The sequence below is a fragment of the Loxodonta africana genome, chromosome 4 (genome assembly GCF_030014295.1).
Source record: "Loxodonta africana isolate mLoxAfr1 chromosome 4, mLoxAfr1.hap2, whole genome shotgun sequence".
NCBI lineage: Eukaryota > Metazoa > Chordata > Mammalia > Proboscidea > Elephantidae > Loxodonta > Loxodonta africana.
Window position 1 is genome coordinate 74223023 of NC_087345.1, and position 24358 is coordinate 74247380.

The 24358-nt window shown below is 42.2% G+C and overlaps 1 protein-coding gene across 8 annotated transcripts in view; it reads left to right on the forward strand.

The window, feature by feature from the left end:
- The window catches only part of PPM1H (protein phosphatase, Mg2+/Mn2+ dependent 1H), a 328683-nt gene that overhangs the window by 164771 nt on the left and 139554 nt on the right, over positions 1 to 24358 (forward strand). For all 8 annotated transcript variants that reach the window (XM_064283939.1, XM_064283941.1, XM_064283943.1 and 5 more), the window contains exon 4: positions 2594 to 2706. In XM_064283939.1, coding sequence (XP_064140009.1) covers positions 2594 to 2706 — 113 coding nt within the window. The remainder of the gene's footprint in view (positions 1 to 2593; positions 2707 to 24358) is intronic.

The window sequence follows — 24358 nt, forward strand, 5'->3', positions numbered from 1 at the left end:
TTACTTTATCCTAGAATGTAAAAGCTTAAGCTAATTGCAAAGGTGGAGGGTGTGAGTAAATAAAGGTAGTTAATTCACAGGTAAATATATCTTTATTGATCTCCTGTATCTTGTTTGATCTGATAGTAAAAGAAGAGCCGTGATTGGTCCTTTAACGTTCATTCCTTTCAGTACTAAGATTTTGTGAAACATCTTTTAAAGAGGAGTAGGTGGTGTAGGAACAGTAAATGTGCTATGTTGGTTTCTAGGGAGGGTAGGAAGGAAGCAATTATTTTTAGAATATGTTCTACTTGCATCCAGCTTTAGAATAGAAGAGTGTATTTTAATGTCAGTGAATCCTTCAAGGGATGAAGTCTATAAAAGTGCATCTTTCTAATCCTTGCACCGTGGTTCCAGCAAGCACACATGTAATTAAAGAGTGTGCGTGTGCATAGGTCTGTGTGTGCATGTACACACCTGTGTGTGCATTCCTACACAAATACGGTTGGGGGTGATGAGAACAGGCATTTATTAGCAAAACTTCCTGACTAAAAAGTAGTTAGATTTTAATTCACTACTTACGAGAAAGTGCTGCCAAATTTAGTGTTCCTTCTTCGGGGAGCTACAGAGGGAATGTAGTTGAAAAGTAGGAAAAGATTAAAGCAACAATGAAATCAATTAGGAAAAAAATATTGAATTACACTTTTAATCCAGTTGCAAGGAATTAACTGAGTAAGCTAACTGGAATGATTCCCAAAAAAATCAAGGGCAAGTATAAACTCTGCTGTAGCAAGAAGTCGTAGTGTCGAACGCTCTGTCCTGTTTCTTTTCTTTCTTTCTTTTTAAAGAATTAAATAATTTTATAATCAGATAGTTTTTGTCATGCAAGCCATGAGGAATAAGACCACCTACAGTGTAGAGTAAACTTGTTTGTCCGAGTCCCAAAGGAATCCTTTTATATGGAGTGTGTGTGCCGTAGCATTTTCCTCCCTTTTGCAAATGATTTGATTAAATCTGTCAATATCCTTCACATTCCAGTGCATATACAGGATACAAGTGGTTGGATGTTCAAGGAATTTTTAGTAAAAATTGCCTCTCATTCAGACCCTAGGTATTTAAACTAATAATGAATTCTGGTTAGGAAAGGAGGGTTTCTGTAGCCAGAGCAACCCCTTCTAATGTATTAAGAACAGCAGCATTGGGTGTGGAGTTTATATACGCATTTATATATCAATGTGATAAATTACATAGCTATTGTAATATCAACTTTATATTAGTTATTTAAACACACACACACACACACACAAAACCTAAAGGCAGATCTACTAGGAGGGGAGTTCTTTGTGGATAGGGTTGTTGGTTCTGTTTTGATGCCAGTTTTGGAATTTGAAATAAACAAAAAATTTCCAGTATCTTCTTTCACTTCCTTGGGACAATCCTTCTCACCTCCAGCATCCATGTCCCTCCTTCCCTTCACTCTCTTGCCTCGTACACGTATAGGTTCATTCATTCTTGTCACTTCATTGTACATTAAGTGAAATGAGTTCCTGCTTAATTATTATCTTAATAGTAAGCATTTGCATTGTACCTTTTCATTCGTGATTTGTGGAATACACTTCTCACGTTAAGACAGATATAGGGTGGTAGGGAGATAATTTGGAAACCCCGGCATTGTTTAACTTATATATTCATCCATCCATTTAACAGACATAGGGTGGTAGGGAGATAATTTGGAAACCCCAGCATTGTTTAACTTATATATTCATCCATCCATTTAACAGACATAGGGTGGTGGGGAGATAATTTGGAAACCCTGGCATTGTTTAACTTATATATTCATCCATCCATTTAACAGACATTTATTAAATGACCAGTGACTGGGTCCGGTGCTCGGTGTTGAGAGTCTAGCGTGCTCGGTGTTGAGAGTCTAGCAGTGAGCAAGAGAGTGCTCTGCTCTCAGCCCTGGAGCTTCCAGGCTGTTGGAAGGAACTAGATGGCGTGCTGAGCCCCATAGACACACCATCTAATTTAATCCTCATGATAGTCCTCTTAGGAAGCTAATTTATACGGAGTTTAAGTAAACCGTAAAATCTCAATATGGTCCTTTGAGACAAGTCCTCATGCTTGACCTTTCTGCAGCTTTGATGCTGCTCGCCTTTTCTTGAAATGTTTCTTCATCTGGTTTTAAACTACCATGTCCCCACACCACATACACATCCTTACCCCCTTGCATGGCTCCAAGGCTGACCCACCCTCTCCCCCATTGCGCAGCTCACTCCCAGTATGTTGGTTTCTTCCAGGTACTGTCTTTGAACTTTTTCTGTACTTTTCAACCAGCACGTTTTCCCAAATCTGTGTCCCCAGCTGAGGTGATTCTCCGATTCACAGTTACCCATGGGTAATTTATTTATCTTTGTAGCACTGTCCCTGGCCCTAGAGCAAAGTGGTTGCTTGTAAATGCTGGATGACTGAATTCTTTCCTTTTTCCATGAAGAGCCTGCCTGAAGCAGCTGAGCCTCTCTTATTCTTATGGCTATGTCAAAGGAGCGAGGCTAAGAAAGCCATTGACCCAAGTGCCTGTGTACTTCAGCACCGACTCTGTTTTCTTCCTCAGGACCTACAAATAGAACAAGAGAGGAATGCATATAATATATCTGGTGGCTGCACAGCCCTCGTTGTGATTTGCCTTTTGGGGAAGCTGTATGTGGCCAATGCTGGGGATAGCAGGTAAGCAAATTAACCTTCTGATTCTTACTAATTTCTAATAACTTATAATAATTTTGAACTTTAAAAAAATTAAATGATTAGATATAAAATAATTCTACTTGGGATTAAATGTTGGGGCAGACAAGCCTTCTATAAAAATGCATTCAAGAACAATCAAGTTGGTATTAAAAGGTAAAGGCAATTCACATATTTATCTGCAATTAACACGGGGGTCTCCATGAGTTGGAATCGATCCAATGGAAACTAACATCAACAATCTAAACCAGTAGTATCCAAACGTTTTTTGGACTTAGATCCTGTTTTTCAATGAAAGCTTAGCAAAGGCATGATATATGAGAGAGATGAGGGGGGAAGAAGGGGATTGGAATGCAGGGGGTCCCTGGAGGATGCCACCAATAGGATCTCCCCAGCTGGTTCCGCTTGAGCTCAGTGACTTTACACTGACCCCTCCTGGAGCCCAGGAGTTTCTCCTTTTATGCTCACACCCTTGGAGGCCACAGCCTCCTCTCTCCGGGGATTCAGTGAAGGGAATTTCAGCCAAGAGATTATGGTTAACCTTTACTTTACCCAGCATTGTCAGGGAATAAGATAAACTTGTGTGGTAATTTTATTAACATGCTTCTTCATTTTGGGTGCAGAGAATTTTTTAATTACAGACTCGATGAAAATTTTTTAATATGTGTCATGTAACTCTCTGCCTCTTTAGTCAGAAAATCTGCTGACTGCATAATGCGAGACCTTTTCCTAAAGGCTGACTCTTGATTCTAAAAGTAATAAAAGTACTGGACTCTAAACAGATGTCCTTGGAGGAGGAGTGATCTCCATATGAGGCTGCAGTCTCAGGGTGCTCTGATTCTGGTTTCTTCTTCTTTGAGGTCACCTGTCTCTTCTGTTAGCGCTTCTGCTTGCTGCTAGCTCACCAACAAATTTCATTCCCCTTCCTGTATCCCTTCTCCATTTCCCTGGGTCTGGCTCAGGTTGTTGCTGCTGCCTCTGCAGCCTTGGAACACTGATTCCCTGGAGGCAATCAAGGAATTCACCTAATTTTACTTCTCCTTGCAAAGCAGGAGACTTGCATCTGGGGCTGCGTCCATTTATTCTGGTGACGCATCCTTCCCCAGCCTTTCTCACTAAAGATTCCAGAGAGTAAGAGAGAGTGAACTGCTGAGCCAGCCATGTTCTAGGATTTGAAGATTGGTGTTTTTTGAAGGTCCATTTATTTTAAAACTATGAATTTTCCTTTCTGCTCTATAAAATATCTCAAATTTCAATATAAAATTTTGCCAAATAAATTAAAGGGTATATCAGATGCTGTGTTGATCCCTTGGCCCAGTGTATGTTCAGGGTCCTGGCAAGAAACAGATTCCAAATCAGATGGGTCAGCTGAATGAAGGAGCAAAAAGGAACCAGCTGGGAGTGCTGAGATAGCCAGGAAGGAGCTTACCACCCCTAGGCCTGCAGGGGCCAAGGGTGGAAATGCTATTAGCAGAGCAGGAGATAAGGAGTCACTGATAAGGGGCTACTGGGCAAGAGACACAGGAAAGAATGGGAAGAAATACTCTGATTTCTGTCTCTTCTAGCCCTTCTGTCTCTTGCCAGGCTTCCCATTGGATGAACCCGGCTGGAAGCCAGCCTGTAGGGCTGCCCAGGGAATACCATTCATAGAGGTCAGCCTTCGAGGGCACAGAGCTGGGCCCAGACTGCATCTCAGGAATGGAGCAAAGGGAAAATAACCAACACATCTGCTACTCCTTCTTTCCTCCCTGCCCTGGAGTTTAAGCAGCTTAGAAATAGGAATCCTCGATCGTTAGGAGCTTTTTAAAACACACAGTGAGAAACCTTCTGGACCTCTTGTTCTTTTCTGCACCTTGAGCTTGTTGGATGGACAGATAAGGAGGTCATTCCATTCTGTCCCTATTGAATAAGACCGAACTGATGATTAAGCTGTCGTATTTCTGTCTTTATGCATCTGTGTCCTTTAAGACGAGTTTGCTTTTCTAGCCCTTCTAGTGACTGAGTGCCTTATCCCACCCCTCATTCCCCAGCAAAGCCCCTGTTGTCAGTTGACCCCAAACTCAGAAGTTAGCCTGACTTCTGTGCCCAGAAAAAAAGTACCTGTATATTAGATCTCCTTTTCACATACACAACTTCTCCCTGGAACCTCGTCCTCATTTTTCAACGTAGTTACTTTCAAGGCTCCAAACTCCTTAACAGAACCACCTACCCAACCAGGACTTCAGCTCCTGCTTTCCAGAACATCTGCTGGTCCCAAGTGTCCATCTTTTTCCCCCCCTTGATGCCGTTTTCCATACCAGACCTCAATTTCCTGATCTGTAAAAGTAGAGTGTTGGACTAGATAATCTTTGAAATTTCTGTCATTCTAAAGATTAGTCCATGGAAAAAATGTCATCTCTAAAAGTTAGTAAACTTAATTACATTACTTGTACTCTTGCCCCAGATATTAATGTGGGGTTTTATGGTAGATTGTTTGGTTTTGCTGTTAACTTATAAATCATATGTCATAGTAGAAACCAAAGAGCAATATGAGTTGGTATTTATATGGGCTATGCCCCAGTGGCACAGTGGTTAAGAGCTCAGATGCCAGCCAAAAGATTGGCAGTTCAAATCCACTAGCCACTCCTTGGAAACTCTATGGGGCAATTCCACTCTGTCTTATAGGGTCACTGTGAGTCAGAATCAACTCCACAGAAATGGGTTTGGGTTGAGTATTTGAGTTTGTTGAAATACTCAGTTATTCCCAAGAAACACCAACTATGAGTATCCTCATGGAAACAAAGGTCCATTTTCACTTATGGACAAGCAGCTATGAATCCAAAGACTCAATTTAAACAAATGATTAGAGTGACAGAAGATTCCAGCAACAGGGCCCTGCTTAATGAAGTGCTAATTTTTCTTCTTTATTGCCAGATATTGGCTGCTGTATGTTTACATTACATCTTGACAGTTTTCAGAGTAAAAGTAAATATTATTGTATGTTCGTGCTCAAGAAAAGAGAAGTTTGCACTGGTTTGATTTGGAAGCTACTGGTAGTCGGGGGCTATTTTCTAGTGAGCTATGTAGCGTCTGATTTACCATGAAGCACATGCGTCTCAGGAGTTGTATTCCTGAGAGAAGGAGCCCTGGTGGTGCAGTGGTTAAGCTAAGCTTGGATGCTAACCTAAAAGTCGGTGGTTCAAACCTGCCAGTGGCTCCGTGGGTGAAGAGACCTGGCAATCTGCTTCCATAAAGATTAGAGCCTGGGAAACCTTATGGGGCAGTTCTACTCTGTCCTATAGGGTCGCCATGAGTGAAATCGACTTGACAGCACACACAATGACTAATAACAACATTTTCAAAAGACAATCTGCTTCAGGGGAAGTTTTTAAGTCAGCGACCAGCCAGCATTGTGGAATGGTCCACAGTAAGTGCCAGTAACTGACCCACAGTGGTTTCTAATCAATAGACACACCCTTTTCTACTCAGGTCACAATGGCACATGACTAGCTGCTTGAAGCAGGCAAGTTGCTTCATTTTTTTCAGGCAAAGACAGCCAACTCAACACTTAGGGGTTGGTAGGCAAGAAGCAGATGGTAGGTGGATTTTCACTGCAAGCAAAATGAACCTGGTAGCATGCAAATGTCAGGAAAAGCAATATGCAAACTATCACCCATTGTGTTTCAGTCACCAGCTTCTAGGGCTCCAGGTGCTTTGACTCCATCTTAGAAGATAATTTCTTTTTTTTAGATCACTAAGGCACTGAGGAAGCAACGCTGTTACCACTTATTTCAAACAATGTCTAAAGATTTGGCAACTGAGACTAGGAGAACTCATTCAGATTAAAGAAAACCAATAAGATTTGTTAAATTCTTAATTTCACTCTTGCCACATTTATAGTAACAACAACAGTAAGACGGCTAGCAGGTGCTGGGTACCATGTTAAATATTGGAACAGAGGATCATATTTAATTCTCTCGGTAATTTAGTGAGATGTGGGAATTATTAATATCAGATAAATGTAGTTTACAGATAAATAAACTGAGGCAGAGTAAGGTGAAGCGATTTGCCCAGGCCACAGCTAGCGAGGAGCAGGGCTGCCATCCAACAGAAGACTGAGCCAAAGGATCATGTTCTCACTCATTATACTATACTTAGGGTTTCCCATCCATGCTAAGCCTTTTTTTTTTTTTTTCTACACTTTCTTACATCTCTACATCAAGGACTTCTAATTAACATTTTTTTCTTTCCCATTCATGTGTAAAATAATGATACACCTTATAAGCATTGTCATCTTAGGTTTCACCAAAAAATGGTTTATGAGGTACAGTTGAGTGGATGACTGCATTTCCGGGCTATTTTAAATGTATCGTTGGCAGTCAAACAAATAAACTTTGGGTGGTCAGATTTAGTCATTTATGATATAGGCAAAGATATGTTCTGAAAATGAGGGCTGCCGTCTGAGTTTGACAGCAAGGGTCTCAGTGTTCCACGAGGCCATTTTAACTTTCGTGTTTTCGTTTTGATGATAATCTACTGAAAATAAGATGAGTGTTTTCTGGAACATCTGGATGACTAGTGTGTGAAAGATTACTGCCAGAAATTCAGATCCACATTTGTGTTGTGTTTATGATTTCTTTGGCAGCAAATGTCTTGCAGAGTTTTTCAAAATGGGACCCACAGACTCCAGGGAATGCAGGGTCATCTTCACATGCTTGAAGGTCTTCCTGTGAGAAGGTAGAGAAGATCGGGTGTGTTCATGAAGTAGCTCTGTGCACAGTAGTGAACACGCATTCCACATATCGTCCTTAAAGCAAGCCCACTAAGTGCAGGGCAGGAACAGTTTTTCATTTCTCTTTCACTCTTTCTCTTTGTAAAATTTCTGTTAACATAAAATTTGCTATCTTAACCATTTTGAAGTATATAGTTCAGTGACATTAATTACGTTCACAATGTTGTATAACTGTTATCACTATTTCCAAAATTTTTTCACCACCCCAAACAGAAACTCTGGACCCATTAAGCAGTAACTCCCCATTCCTCCTCCCTGGTAACCTCTAATCTACTTTCTGTGTCTATGGATTTGCCTATCCTGGGTATTTCATATAAGTGGGATTATACAATAGCATCCTTTTGTGTCTGGCTTATTTTACTTAGCATAATGTTTTCAGGGTTCTTCCATGTTGTAGTGTGTGTCAGAACTTCATTTCCCTTTATGGTTGGATAATATTTCATTGTACGTATGTACTGCATTTTGTTTATCCATTCCTTTGTTGATAGATCTTTGGGTTGTTTCCATCTTTTGGCTGTTGTGAATAATGCTGCTATGAATTATTGGTGTACAAGTATCTGTTTAAGTTCCTGCTTTCAATTCTTTTGGGTGTATACTTAGAATTGCTAGGTCATGTGGTAATTCTATATTTAACTTTTTGAGAAACTACCAAACTGTTTTCCAAAACAACTCTACCATTTCACATTCCCACCAACAGTAAACGCGGGTTCCAATTTCTCTGCATCCTTGCCAACACTTGATATTTTCCTTTTTTTTAATAACAGCAATATTAGTGACTGTGAAGTGGTATCTCATGGTTTTCATATGCATTTCCCTGATGACAGAAAGTGTTGAACATTTTTTCATGTGCTTATTGGCCATTTGTATATCTTCTTTGGAGAAATGTCTGTTCAAGCCCCTTTTCCATTTTTTAATTCAGTTGTCTTTTTGTTGCTGAGTTGTAGGAGTTATTTATATATTCTGGATATTAAACCTTTATCTTTCACTAGTTTTTAACTTTTCAGAATTGCCCCATTTGAGTTAAAGCTTTGTATACTAGTTGGAGGTAAATTTCTTTGGCAAGGCTGAATTTTCTCAAGGATAGGAGTCAGATGTTAAACGAAGCTTACATTTCTAAAATTCAAAACCAATTACACATCTGTGGTGTCTTCTCCCTCAGGCCTTTGCGCTTTACTAGTGTTAAGATAGGAAATATTATGTAACTGCTATGAGTTGGAATCGACTCGACGGCACTGGGTTTGGTTTTTTTTGGTTTGGCCTCCAGCTGCAGAGAGTGTTCCTTTTTATGTTCCTGGATTTCTCCGAAGGCCACTACAGAAATTTCCTAACACTGCTTGTTGCTAGTCAGTGGTTCATCTATCCACACCTGCCAGTGAGCTGCTGCTTTGATAGTACCCTTCCTCTGAGTTCAAAAACGTATTTGATCTTCTTCCATTGACTAAATTCACCACACACTTCTCTCACTCTCTTTATGACATGACTCTGAAAAATAGCATAGGGAGAAGCCAGAGTTAAACACCATTCTCCACTGTGAAAGTTAAATTGCCATTTCTACATTTTTCTGCATGCCCCCCCCATCTAAAAAGATATACATAATCTCTTAGCTATATCCAGAAAATGTAGAATGAATTATCAAAATATACTGACTAGAGAAGTGACAGCTTTGATTCATGCAGGCATTCAGAAGCCTGGACTAAACAAGGCCCTGTCATCTTTAAAACTTGGGCTTCAGGGTCTCTGGGAGTATCTCCATTGCAGGCATCGGGACAGGAACAAGAGCATGGAGAAGCACGCACAGAAGGTTTATGGACCATACCTGGAAGAAGCAGATATCGCTTCTGTAGTCACACATTCCGTTGGCTAGAATTCAATCATGGCCAAACTGAAAAGCAAGGAAGCCTGGCAGATGTAGTCCAAGTTGTGTACCCATGCCCAAGGAAATTGATTTTGGTGCCCAGCTAGTGTTTTCTGCCACAAAGTGGCATTGAAAAGGGGATTTGTGTTAGATTTAATTAGTAATGATGTCTTCATTTGGCTTCGATCAATTTTTTTCTGATTGTGCTGATGAAGCTATAACTTGTATGTCATTATCATCTTAAAAGCCCCAACACCAGTTATTTCTCCTGTTATTTTTCTTTCTGTCATTCTTAGTTTTGGAAGAGATAGAGTAAGTTCAGCTTAAATTGTCAAAGACAGAGATGAATATATTTATATCTCGGAGATGAATGTATTAAAATAGTGAAGATGCCTACAAGTAAACAGCACACCAAATACACCCACTTCTCACATATCAACATGGTTAGGTTCCAAATACCAGGTCATTATGCCAAAATCGGCACTATGTGAAAATGGAGGATGATCACATCAGATCATAACGGCCATATTTTATCATAACACGTAACTGCGAAACCACTGAGAATCATGGCCCAACAAAGCTGACACATAACCTCAACCATTGCAGCCAGTGTCAGTCTCACCTCACACCTCAGCATTCCTTACTGCCAGATGTACATTGTTAATGCACAAAATAGTTGGATAGTAGTTTTTCTACCATTGTCATAAATGTGAAATGTCAGATAACGAGATAGTAAGTCAGTAGTAGGTATATTTGTCTTTAGAAAGTTCATTTCATGCTAAAGAATAAAGATTCTATCAACCAGGTAGAGTATGACTATATTGATGTCTTCAGCAGCTTTTGTTCTTTTAAGATTATTCTTAATATCATAGTATGTTGTAGAGATTTTTAAATGACATACCAGTCCAGCTTAATAGTTTAACCTCCTAGCTACTCTTAAACTATGGTACTTAGATATGTTATTTCCTCCCCTTAATAGAGTTGAAATAACTACTGTGGTTGGATCATTTATAAATATGTGTCAGTCCATCTTAAGTTTATTTATGTTGGACTTCTACAGTTGGTGGTGCATTTTTTGCACAGTGAGAGCCCCAGAGTGAAGATAAGATATAAACTGACTAAATTGTCATGGTAGAAGCAGGAGTCAACAACAATTTGGATGCCTTCCCTGAGCCAGGCATTTGCTGGCACTTTGCTGGTGAAGCAGTGGTAAATAGGCAGACAAGGTCCCTGCTCTCATGGCACTTACAGTGTTGGGCTGTGGGGAGACAGGAAATCAACTATCCAGTTACAGTGCAGTATGATGAGCAAATACAGATGTCTGGGGAGACAGATAAAGTGCTGGGCTTATAATGTAGTGGGGCTACCTTGGGTTAAAAGGAAAACCTCTAACACATATGTAATTGTGTTCTTTGGCTTTAGGAATAACAATGACAGTATACTGCATCAAGATCACTTCAGAGGTCAAAATCCACTGCAGTGGAGTTCTGTGGGCTGATGATCCCTTTGCTTTGTCATTCCACCGTGTCATTGTTCTTCTGGTTGAGAATACAACTAGAAAGCCTAGTTGGCACTTGAGGTCATTTTGTGGTACAAATATTTTTGGTGGAACCGTACTTATTATTGTGAAATGTAAGCCTCACTGAACCATTATCAATAGGAAATGATTTATGAGGTCCTTTCTTGCTTCATGATACTGGGTTGCTATTCACTGAGTAGTCTTTATTGGTGTGCAGAAAGGTGGTTATCAGATGGCTGCTTTGCTCTGGGCAGTTAACCAGACAAGATAAGTACTGAACTTCAACTTTGTCCTCACTCGTTTGGCAAGTGAACAAATTATCTGGGACCAAATGTGGTTTAGCTGTTGGTAGCATGGAAGGATGAAGGGAGGTGTCAGCCCCTGGAAGTGAGCCAGTGCTGTGGGCAATAATACAACATGGTGAAATGGGGTGACCATGGGCTGGGTTCAGGCAAAGCTAACCGTCACCCCAGCACTACCACTTTGTCCACTGAATAGGGATCCCCCAAATCTATGTCCTCCCGGAACCTCAGAATGTGACCCTGTTTTGGAAATAGGGTCTTTTCAGATATAATTAGTTCAGATGGTGTAATGCTGGGCTAGGGTGCGCACTAAATCCCACAACCGGTGTCCTTATATTAAGGCCATGTGAAGATGGGGACGTAGATACATGCAGACAAAAGAGCCACGTGAAGACAGAGGCAGAAATCTGAAGTGATGCTGCTATAAACCAAGGAACGACAAGGATTACCGGCAACCACCGGAAGCTAGGAAGGGACAAGGAAGGATTCTTCCCTAGAGCCTTCAGAGGGAGCGTAGCCCTGCCGACACCTTGATTTCAGACTTCTAGCCTTCCGAACTGTGAGAGAGTCAATTTCTGTTTTTATAAGCTACCCAGTTTGTGGTAATTTGTTACACCATCCACAGGAAACTGATCCACCACCCACAGGAAACACTTTAGCTTTCCCGTTCGTGGAAGGGATGGCTCCCACTCCTCAGGATTGCCATGTGAGCTGGAGATAATGCACATAAAGCACATCGGACGGAGTATGGTACATCGTTTATTCATTCAGTCACCAAATATTTATCAAGCACCTGCCTCATGCCAGACACTGTTGTAGGCACTGGGAACAAACATATCAATGAACGTAACAGACAAAAATGCCTGCCCTTATGGGGCTTACATACTAGTCAGGAAAAAGAGAAAACAAGCAAGGCAAATGAGTTTGTTAAATGGTGATAACTGCTAAAGAGAAAAATAAGGAAGGGGCCCAGGAGTCAGGGGGCAGTTTCAGTTTCATATAGGGCATTTAGGGAGGGGCAGTCGAGTAATGGTCTGAAGGAGGAAGGGCACAAACCGAGCAGTTACCTGGGGGAACACATTCTCGCAAATGGAATAGCAGAGGCCCTGAGCCAGGAATGTGCCTTTTATACATATCCCTGTTCTCAGGTTTACTAAATCAATCTCTGAGTGTGGGGCCCCGGCATCTTTATTTTAAAAGCACCCCAGGCATTTCTGGTGTAACCACTCGGGGAAACACTGGTCTAAATCCCCTTTTTTTTTACTGATGAGAAAAATGAGGACCAGAGAAAATTACTTTCACAAGTTCCTACTGGTAGCCAGTGGCAGGGCGAGGACTAGAACCCAGGTCATCTGCTTTTGCAGGGCGCACCCTCTTTCCTTTCTAAGATTTTGCTCAATATCTCTTCAGCACCATTGGCTCTTTCTAGGGTCAAATAACACTCAAGCCATACTATGCCTGTCCATTAACAGTTTGCTGAGTCACTATCTGTCTTATGCAACAGTGAAGAGTAGGTTCTCTTTTCCTTGGTTAGAATTTAGAAAAATTATTTGGAAAATATCCTAAGTATAGAACTCCAAAGCATGGGAATGCAGGTGTCTACAGAATGCAGCTGTCTGGCCTTGCCTTTTGTTGCTTCAATGAGACAATAGTGGAAAAAGCACTGAGCTGGGAGTCCAGAGACTGGGTAATAAACTCTGAAACCCTGTCCACTGTTCTTAGCTGCCATCAACTTGGCCCCAACTCATGGCAACCCTATACTCAATGCAGCACAGCTCTACACCATCCCCATGTTTAGTTGCAAATCAGACTGTCGTGATCCACAGGTTTTCACTGGCTGATTTTTAGAAGTAAAATACCAGGCCTTTCTTCCTAGTCTGTCTTAGTCTGGAAGCTCCACTGAAACCTCTTCAGCATCAAGCCGCCATTGACAGATGGGTGGTCCTTGTGCATGAGGTGCATTGGCCAAGAATTGAACCCTGGTCTCCCCATGGAAGGCAAGAATTCTACCACTGAAACATTCCCTGTCTTCTAGCAATTGCAGAATTGTTAGAAATTCACTTCAGTCTCTGAGCCTCAGTTCTCTGCTTTGAAAAGTAAGAGGAGTTAAGAACATCTTGTTAACTGATCTCAAGGATGTCTCCCAACTGTGAAATTCTGTGACCACTAAATAAAGATCCAGCCAGACTGAGCTAGCCAGCTCAGCTTCCTGGATTCCTGCAGCCCTGACCTATTTTCCTCCCTTTATTGTTGGCTTAGATGCCAGAAGCAGATAAGATGCCCCAAACCTTAAGCTCAAAGATTTTCCATTGTTGTCTCTGCCAGCTCTAATGGGCCCAGTTTTCCCTGAGCAGCTGAGTTTCAGTGGTTTCCCCAGATCTAAGCCTCCTAGGAAGGACCCTGGCTCCTGGTGTCTCTCTGTGTAGCTTCAGAAGACCTGTCTAGCACTAACCTCTCAGGTTCCTTAGGCCCTGGTCAGTAGGATCCCAGATATTGTGTCTACCCACCTGCATGGTAAGGTTGTTCCTACTTTTCAAAGCTTACCACCAGTTGCCATCAGCTCAGCTTCAACTCATGACAACCCCATGTGTATCAGAAGAGAGCTGTGCTCCATAGGGATTTCATCGGCTGATTTTTCAGAAGTAGATTGCCTCAGGGTGGACTCGAACTTCCATCCTTTCAGTTAGTAACTGAGCACGTTAACCATTTGCACCACCCAGGGACTCCTTTCAAAGCTCAACTCATCTCTTATTCTGAACTAGCCTCTTCCTAGTTAGTGGCTGCGTGGTGGTAGTGGGCCCTGCCTCTCCCTTAGGAGTATTGCATTACACTCTCCAAATTTGAGAAGCAGAATCTTTCATCCCTTTGTTTAAATACCACCCACGCATGGTGCCACCCACTCCATCCTTGTTTCCTGACTGTCTGTCAGTTGGTGGAGCCAAGAAAGCTGGCTGGGATCAATATCATGTGTCTACCCTCCACCCACCCCACCCCTCTGGACTCCCTTTGACTCATCCCTCTGGTACCTTCCCAGAGGGAAGTGGTTTTCCAGAATCACTTCATTAAGGGTTTTACTACATCACAATCTAAAGTAACCAAACCAAAAACCCATTGCCATCAAGTCGATTCCGACTCAGCAACATTACAGGACAGAGTAGAACTGCCTCATAGGGTTTCCAAGGAGCACTTGATGAGTTTGAACTGCCGACCTTTTGGTTAGCAGCCAAACTCTTAACTACTACACTTCTAGGGTTTCCATCTAAAGTCACAGCGAGCACCATTTCCTCCTGAGCTAGAAGGAGGGTTTTCTTCTCAGGTTGTGGCTTGGTACAGTTTTGATGGTATTGATTCAGATGAGCTTCATACCTCTGACAGGTAGCATCTCAGTATGATTCCATGATGGTTTGCTTTTGTAACCCCAACGTTTATGTGGGTCATGAAAAAAAAAAAAAAGATAATAAAAAGTGTCCAGGTATAAATCTAAAATGAACTTTTCAGAGAGTGGTGAAGAGGGGCCTGTTGCTAAATTGCACATGTAGCTATCTAGGTCAGGGCACAGAGCTGGGTAGTGATTGAGCACCTGGGCTTGAAACTCAGGCCTGAATCTGAGTTCTTGCTTCACCACTTACAGCATGACTTTGGGCAAGGTACAGGGTCCATGTAAGATGCACTTTTCTCATCTGTGTGATTAAAATAATAATAATAGTCTATTTCATGGAACTGTTGTATTAAATGATAGTGTATGAAGTACTTAGTGCAGTGTCTGGCACACAGTAAGCACTCAGTAAGTGCTATTGTTTCTATTAAAATAGAGTCAGAAATGCTAGGTACTGGTTAAAAGTACAGGATTTGGAGCCAGGCTGCCTAGGTTTGAATCCTAGCTCCATCACTTCCTGTGTGACCTTGACCAAGTTAATAACCATTCTGTGCTTCAACTACTTCATCTGTAAAACAGAAATTATAACAGACTCTATCTCACACATTAAATGAGTTAATTAAAAATATATTTGGGTGCCTGCTGTGTGCCAGGCACTGTTCCAGGAACTAAAGACCTAGTTAACAACAAAGGTAAAAATCCCTGCCCTATTGGAGCTTGCAGTCTAGTGAAGGGAGACTGGCAATAAATTTAAGTAAGTAAAATGTGTATTTTACATGGTAATAAGTGCCATGAAGAAAATACAGCAGAAAAATAGGGTAAGGACTGGGAGGACAGGTAATACTGAAAAAGCATTGAACATTACCTAAGTTAATGCACGGGGGATATTTAGACAAGTGGCTGCCTGGCACATGGAAAGCACTTAATGAGCATTAGTTACTAACATTGATGGAAACCCTGGTGGTGTAGCGGTAAGTGCTATGGCTGCTAACCCAAAGTTTGCCAGTTCAAATCCACGAGGCGCTCCTTGGAAACTCTATGGGGCAGTTCTACTTTGTCCTCTAGGGTCGCTATGAGTTGGAATCGACTCAACGGCAACAGGTTTGGTTTTTTGGGTATTAACATTGATAATCAATATATTATTATTACTGCTATCACTACTCCTACTACAAATAGTAGAGTTTGACACTTTAATGTATCTTAGTTTATAATAAAAACGATGCAAGGCAAAATAAATTTTATATCACAGTAGAGATGTCTTGAATATGAGAGGGATACATTAACTTTGGGGCTGATGTAACAATGTGTATTATTAACTTTTCAGACAGCATTCCTAAACTGCTTTAAAACCAGTGTGGAGTACAACTCCTCTTAACCAATGATGCTACAGAACGCTGGCCCTGGCTTCTATAACTGCATTCTTCCTAGGTTGGATCTGGACAACATGCTGAATTCAAGTCAGCAACCTCCATAGGAGCGCCTGTGTGTGGCTCCGAGTCATTTACAATTACAATCTAGGTTCTTTGGGGGCATGCTGGGCAGCCTTTAGTATCCTTTCCAGCTCTCAAGTTTTGCTTTTTTTTTTTTTACCCTCATGTTTTGGTAAGCACTGGTTGTCTCTAAGTAACAGAGAAAAAGTCCCTTTTCGCCAAAGTCCTTTAAAAAGCCTCCACGTTCTAGGCATTTGACAAACACATAAGGTTTTCTCTTTTTCTTGCAAGACTTAGCTGTGAAGTTAAGTTCGCTGCTTCCTGGGTGCTCAGCTGCACAAGAAGCCCACGCTAGCACTGCTCGGCCCAGGACTGCCCTGACCCTCTGTGCTGGGCCATGCTCTGCCGCCCAGCTCTGGGACCCTTGCTTTTCTCTTCCAGCGGCATCCCAGGCAATAAAGAGGCTTTTGAAGTTGCGAAGTGGGACTTCTGTCTATCGTAAGCCACCAGGCCTGTCTGCAAAAATTGGATTCATGCAATTAATTTTCACACCCATTCACTTCCTTGCTTGCTTTTTTCTTCCCTGTTCTGCATCATTTCTGTATCAAAGTTTTTGTTTAGTGTTTTTATTCTTCTTGTTGACTTTTTTTTTTTTTTTGCTGTTATTGTTTTTTCAGCCTTTCTCAATCATGCTCTCTGTGACTCTGAGCTGGCAAGTCATAATTGCCACCAGTATGTCAAGGACATAAGGTCCCTCTTCCAAACGAGCTGCTCCAGCTCTCGATGTTAATAGGCCATCTGAGAAATGGCTAGACAATATTACATGCTGACCCTTTATTTAAAAGAAATCTTGCAGCAGAGGCCCACAATGTAAAACAGTACTTATGGTAAGACAGGCTATATAGCGGTTAATAGCACAGATCCTGGAGACAGACAAGCTGGGTTCAGATCCTGGTTCTGCCACTTATAATACTGTGTGACCTTAAACAAAGTACCCAACCTCTCTGTGCTTTCATTTCCTTATCAATAAAACATTGGTGGAAAGATTAAATTATTTAAAGTGTGTAAATGCTAAGCATAGTTCCTGGCATGTTGAGTTCCTGGCTCAATAAGTATGAGTTTTATGACTATAATAATAATGTTATTATTAACATTGTAATTCCCCATCAGCAACCCCTAAGAGCTTTGCCATGGAGCTGTTAAAAACCACAATATCATGCTTTCAACCCTATGCTTTTCACATATTGCACTTGCTCATTGTTATTGTTCTTAGCTGCCTTTGAGTGGGCCACCAACTCATGGTGACCTCAAACACAAAGGAACAAAATGCATCCTGGCGAATAAAACCAAATGAAACTAAAAGGGCACACCAGCCCAGGGGCAAGAACTAAAAAGCAGGTGGGAACAGGAAAGCTGGTAATAGGAAACCCAAGGTCAAGAAGGGAGAGTGTTGACATGTCAGGGCATCGTTAACTAATGTCATAAAACAATATGTGTACTAACTGTTTAATGAAAAGCTAGTTTGTTCTGTAAACCTTCATCTAAAGTACAATTAAAAAAAATTAATTACAAAAAAAAAAGTGCAACCTGGTCCTTCGCCATCCCCATGATTGGTTGCTCTTGCTCATAGAAGGCATTTAATACGTATCAAATAATCAAGACCCAACAAACCAGTCGTCCTATAATTTTCTAGAGGGAGCACTTAATTATTTAGCTTATGAGCAGTCTCTCAAACAGGCTAAGTTTGATGAGGACAAAAGTCAGGTTTATTGGTGACTGGGCAGCTGTGCCCTCTCCCGTCTGAGTACCAATGCTCTCACACGGGATGAGCGTCAGCCTTCCACTGCATGTCACAGCCATCGTGATTCTGCTCTTAGAAGGTTGAAGTGGTACTCTGTACAGGAATACCCTACACACCTCTTAGCCCTTCCTAAAAATGGCCTCTGCAGACCTCATTATCCCCCAGGTAGTACCAATCTGATGGTCAGGGCCATTTAGGGGTGACACTGCTACCCCAGGAAGAACTAGACACTTCCTTCTGCAGAGTCACTGTGCTTTCTGTAGCAGATATGTAATTACATATGCCGGCTTTAATTACTATTTTGGTACATTGCCAGCAGGCAGTCTTCTGGTTGACCCAGCATTTCTCCAAGAACTCTCAGGCTTACTACGCTGGGAAAGTCCTGCAGTGCAATCAAGAGAGAAATTGCACTCATGAGTTTCTTAAGTTACCTGTGTGTAATGTGTATAGCATGGGTATGTGGAAATGTATGGTGAGCTGTGCAGAATAAATACGTCCCAGGTTAGGCCTAGCAGAAGTCAGACAAAGCTGTCTTTTATCTTTTAATTTTTCATGGACATTTGCACCTTGCTATATTTAGCCATTGATGGCAATGGTTTTTTTTTTTTTTTTTTTTTAGCTTCAGGATATACTTCATATTCTTCCACCAGTGTTCTTGGTCCCACCTTCTCTAAAAACAGCCTCTACCCGTCCTCTGTTGGAGACCTTGGGTGGTGCAAACAGTTAAGCACTTAAATACTAGCTGAAGAATTGGAGATTTAAACCCACCCAGAGGCTCCTTGGAAGGTAGATTTGGCAGTCTACTTCCAAAAGGTCACAGCCTTGAAAACCTATGAGCAGTTCTACTCTGCACACATGGGGTCGCCATGAGTTGGAATCAACTTAACAGCAACTAACACCACCACCACCACCCATCCTTTCTACCTTTGTGTATCATCAGTCACTCCCTTCTCCCTAGCTTCTTCCTCTTTGCTTGCAAACATGTTCAGAGTTATCTCATCTTATACAAACTTTTCCCTCACTGTTTTGTGCACCTTTAGCCCATTCCCTTCCCTTTGCCTGCAAGATCCTCCCAGAGGAGTCTGTATTACCTGGCTCCACGTCTGCGCTCACTACAGCCTTGACTCTGTCCCTACTGCATCCATGTAATACATTTTTCCTCCCTACTGTACTTGTCTTGGAAATCCTGGTGGCATAGTGGTTAAGAGCTATAGCTGCTAACAAAAAGGTTGGCAGTTCAAATCCACCAGGCCCTCCTTGGAAACCCAATGGGGCGGTTCTGCTCTGTCCTATAGGGTTGCTTTGAGTTGGAATGAATTCGAGAGCAATTGGTTTGGTTTTTGGTTTGGTACTTGCCTTACTGTATGGCAGAGCAGTCTACCTGCTCTACAAACCCTTTCTTCTTTCCCTGAACACAAGGGACTCCCTTACCCAGCCTTCTGTGGTACACAGCTAAGTTTCAGCCAGGGGGCTGTGGGCAGAAGTGATGTGTGCCACTTTTCAGGCTTGACCCATGAGAGCCTCCTACACACTGTTGTGGGTTGAATTATGTCCACCAAAATGGCATGTCGAAGTCCTAACCCCTGGTACCTGTGAATGCGATCTTATTTGGAAATAGAGTCTTTGCAGATGTAATCTAGTTAAGATAAAGTTATACGGGATTAGAATGAACCCTAAATCCAATGAATGATGTCCTTATAAGAAGACCATGTAAAGACACAGGGACTCAGAGACACACAAGGAGAACACCATGTGGCGGACACAGAAATTGGAGGGATGCAGCTGTAAGCCAAGGAACACCCAAGGATTGCCAGAAACTACCAAAAGCTAGAAGCGAGGCATGGAGCAGATTCTTCCCTCAGAGCCTCCAGAAGGAACCAGCCTTGACTTGCTGACACCTTGCCTCCAGAACTGTGAGAGAATAAAGGTCTGGTTTTCCTTTGTTTTGTTTTAATGGATCTTAAAATTGCTTTTTTTTTTTTTAAATTATGAAATACAGATAGGCAGTCTCACTGCTCTCTCAGACTCACTGACCCTATCACTGTGATGTGTATTCTTTCAGACCTTTTCCTACACACTCACATGTCTGTACCTCCATGCACTTTTGTTTTACGGTGTTCTTCCCCCGAAACAGTACTGTTTTTTTCACTTAGCAATACGCCTTGGAGACCTTGTTTTTGTTAGTTGCCATTGAATTGACTCTGACTCAAGGTGACCTCATACACAACAGAACACAACATTGCCTGGTCCTGTGCCATCTTCATGATTGTTGGCATGCTTGAGTCCATTGTTGCAGCCAATGTGTTTTGTTTTGTTTTCCTTAATTGTGCTTTAAGTGAAAGTTTACAAATCAAGTCAGTCTTTCATACAAGAATTTATACCTTGCTATGTATTCCTAGTTGCTCTCCCCTTAATGAGACAGCACATTCCTTCTCTCTGCCCTGTGTTCCCCGTGTCCATTCAGCCAGCTTTTGGCCCCTCTGCCTTCTAATCTCCCCTCCAGACGGGAGCTGCCAACATAGTCTCATGTGTCTACTGGATCCAAGAAGCTCACTCCTCAACTGTATCATTTTCTCTCTTATAGTCTAGTCCACTCCCTGTCTGAAGAGCTGGCTTTAGGAATGGCTCCAGTCTTGGGCTAACAGAAGGTCTGAGGACCATGACTTCTGGGGTCCTTCTAGTCTCAGTCAGACCATTAAGTCTGAGGTCTGTTGTTTTAAGCCACCCAGTTTGTGGTAGTTTGTTAATGGTAGCCGTAGGAAACAAAGACACACACCATCTCTGGTCTCCCTTCAGCCAACTAGAGGTTAGCAAACCAGAGTGGCCTCAGAAGTGCATGCTACAGCTGGCAGAACACCCAGTAGTCTAGTTCTCTATGACTGTGGAGCACAGCCTGCCGCCTCATCCCAACTGCTAACTGGACTTTTTGTAAACTAGGAATAAGCATGTATTGTGTTAAACCACTGAGATTTTTAGGGTTTATCTGTTAATGCAGCTAGTGTCACCTTAACTAAAAGCATCTATCTACAGAAGTCATTAAATAAAGGCAGCTTCTATAAATGCACACTCAACTCTTCCTTTCTTGAAACAATCTTTTTCACTTACTTCCAGATTTCACTTTCTCTTGGTTCGTATCTTTCTCCTGCCCTGGTGGTTCCTCTAAAACCAGTCTACTTACTACCTCAGTGCCTAGCTTTTCCATATCCTATCCCTGAGCCAGCTCATGCGCTTTCATCTATTACTTACATGCTAATGTTGCCCAATGATAAAAGCCCAAACTGGAGTCCTCTCCTGTTTCTTCAGGCCGCATAACCACCTGCCTCTGGTCATCTCTACCTTCTTATCTCACTGTCCCACCTCTCTACAGAATGTTAGGGCCTTCCATGAGGTACACAGTAGGGCTGAACTTCTAACTTTCCTCAGATTTTCATTCCCATCCCCCTGAGCCCCCAAGCCTAACCATCTTTCAAAGAATATGGCTAGGCACACAGAGTAACTTCTATCCGCGTGCTGTATTTGTCAGACAGAGGAACCATCAACTTGCTGCCTTTTGGCATTTCTAAAAGATTCTGGTGAGAGAAACAGTATTTATGGAGGATTTCCAGTCCCAACATCCCTCTAGAAATTCCAAAATATTTCCGTGGACTAAGGCTGACTGTACTTTGGTCCCCTAAAATGAACTGTTATCTTATCCTGTAAGCCTCCGCTGAAGAAGTTGACAAGAAGCAGCTCTATGGAATGGGTAGCTATATTTACTGCAAGAATTCTGCCGAAGAACTTGTTCATTTCATTTCACAGAGTCCTCTTTTTTAAGTACTATAGAGGACTTTTAGGTGCAGTTTAGGGAAAGGGAGGTATGGGTGATGGGTTTTTACATTTGGGACCCTAAGTTGTATAAATTGATGATGGTTGTTTCTGTGTTGCCTGTTAGGAAGCATTTGTGACCCACTTCTAGGAAATACAAGAGCCTTACAGCACATATTTTCATTAACTTAATTCCTATCTTCATCTAATCTTCCCTGGTATTTTTTCCCACATATGCTTTTTATTTTGTATCTTATGTATATTTATGTAATCTTCCTTTAAATCCTTTATGGAACAAGGTAAGTTAGGAATAAATAAGATGTCCTGCAAACCTCCTCACACTTAAAATGTGTAAAACTAAATGGTGGTCTTCCTCCTGTCTACCCAAATTTGTTTTAAAGTGCCGCTGAGTGCCCCATGGCTTAAACCAGAAACCTAGGAAATGTACCCTGACCACGTCCTCCCTTCCCTTCCCCCCCTCCCCTATGTGTCATCAATGGCTGTCAATAACCAACAGCATCTTTGGCAGACTCCTTTTAGGAGCCTCATGTGGCCTCCTTACAGGGATCACTGCTTCACTGGGATCCATACTGTGAGTCCCCAAGGCCACTAAAACATGGGGTAGCCACACATTTCCCCATGTAAAGGCCTTCAGTGGCTTCTCATATCCAGGATAAAGTCCAGACCCTGTAGCCTTGTCAGCCTCTCTCTGTCTTCATCTCCTGTCACTTTATATCCTTGCACCCTAAGCCCTGGCAAGACCACACCACGTACTCACACCTCCCAGAACCAAATAGTCTCCTGGCCCTTGTCTTTATAACATGCTACATGCTTTCCTCTAGCAAACACCTGGGATGTCTTCTAGAAGACTCCACTTAAACATCACTTGTTCCTCAAGATCTTTCCTGTCTCCCTTATCCCGTCCCAGGCAGAGACTTTTGTGTCGGGACCCACAGTTCTCCCTTCTCTCTGTGAGTTTTTCACTTTTCATATTGCACCAAAATTGAGTCTCTCTCTCCTAATAGGCTAGAGCTCATTTGTGGCAGGAATCAAATCTTATCTTTGTATCCCTTCAGAGCACTTCCAGAAGTAGGCTCAACTCTGCTTAGGCCCTTTAGAAAATTGTGCAGCTATTTGAAGCAACCACTACAATGTTTATACCATTGTAGGCTTTTCAGTACTCTTTCAAGGGGCCTGGGCAAGTTGAAGCACTTAGTCTAGGGACAAGAGTATTAACTATGGGTGCACAGGGACCTGGACTATGAAGGAGACAGTTAATTAGGGAAAACACCATCTCCCAGTTCCTGGGACATAGAGGCACTTAATAAGCACAGCCTCACACCACTGTCCCCAGCTCCCAATCCACTGTAACATACATCCTATCAATTTTGACTCCGAATTATATCTAGAGTGCATCACTTCTCATTATCTCCACCCTCATTCACCATCCTGTCTCTCATTTAAACTTCAGCAACAGGCTGCTATCTCCCTGTTTCAGCACTGTCCGGTACCAGTCTATTCTCCACATGCAAGAATAGTCTTAAACAATAAATCCTGTGTTCAAAACCCTTCAGAGCTTAGTATTGAACTCACCTAAACTCTTGGCACAGCGTTCGAGGTCCTCCTGACTGGCCACTGCCCACTTCTCCAGCCTCCCCTAAGCCCACCTCCCCTTCCTCACAGAACTCAAGCCACACTGGACTTTCACCAACCCTTCATACATACCAAGCTCGCTTCCCCTTACCGTGGAGTCTTTGCTCATGCAGTTGCTTCTGCCTGAACTACTTTCTCTCCACAGCTGTCCACATGGCTCCCTCTTGCTCATCCTTCAGGCTACCACCCTCAGGCTCAGCACGCTCCCCTCTCCCCCAAAAACCCTCTAGACAGATTGCTGCTTCTCCCTAGGCTATAAGCTTTATGCGGCAGAGATTCTTGTGTTAGGTTGTATGCCAATCTTAGTGTGTATCACAGTGCCTGACACAGGGAAGGTGCTCAGGAAGTATTTGTTGAAATAAAAGAAGCAAAGAAGATGGAAAAAGGTCTCAAAAGTTCTAATTTTGATCAGTAAAAATGTGATGTTACTCAGGCTTCCGTTACACGCAAGGTCATATGGATTTAATTTTCGTCATTTTTTTATAGTTAAAAATGTCAGGCTCCTTTGGAGGCTGAACCCTACATATATACAGCATGTTTTGGTTCAGTGTAGCTGTTACTACCCCCAACACATGAGACAGATTTGCTTCAGATTGCTGTTTTGGCTCTGTCTAGAGTTTGCAGCCATGATCTCCGCTCACTAATTTAGGGCATACCTAGATTTCCAGTGTGTGTTTCCCTTGCTCAGCTATGTAGGACATAAGCCAGGGGACTTCGCTGTCCCCAGACAGTGCCTCTCAACACACTGGCTCCTGAGTAAGTGACCTCGCTGGGTGCACACTCTCTCTTTTCTTCTGGGTCACTCCCATTTGTTCTCATTTCACTATTTTTGTCCCTGGTAATTGTCTGGAGGGAAATTCACCAGAGTTCATCATTTTTAGTATTATTGGATTTTACGAAGGGAAGAGAAAAGAGTGTGGTCACCACAGGCATGGGACAGAAACACATTGCAGGCAAAAAAAAAAAAAATGTAGCAGCTGGATTGAGGCAGGAATCCAAGGACTGAGGAAAGTCCTGCCTGTCTTAGTTTCCTGGTGCTGCTGTAACACAAGTTCCTTAAGTGAGTGGCTTTAAAGGACACAAATTTATTTTCTCACAGTTCTGGAGGCTAATAGACCAAATCAGA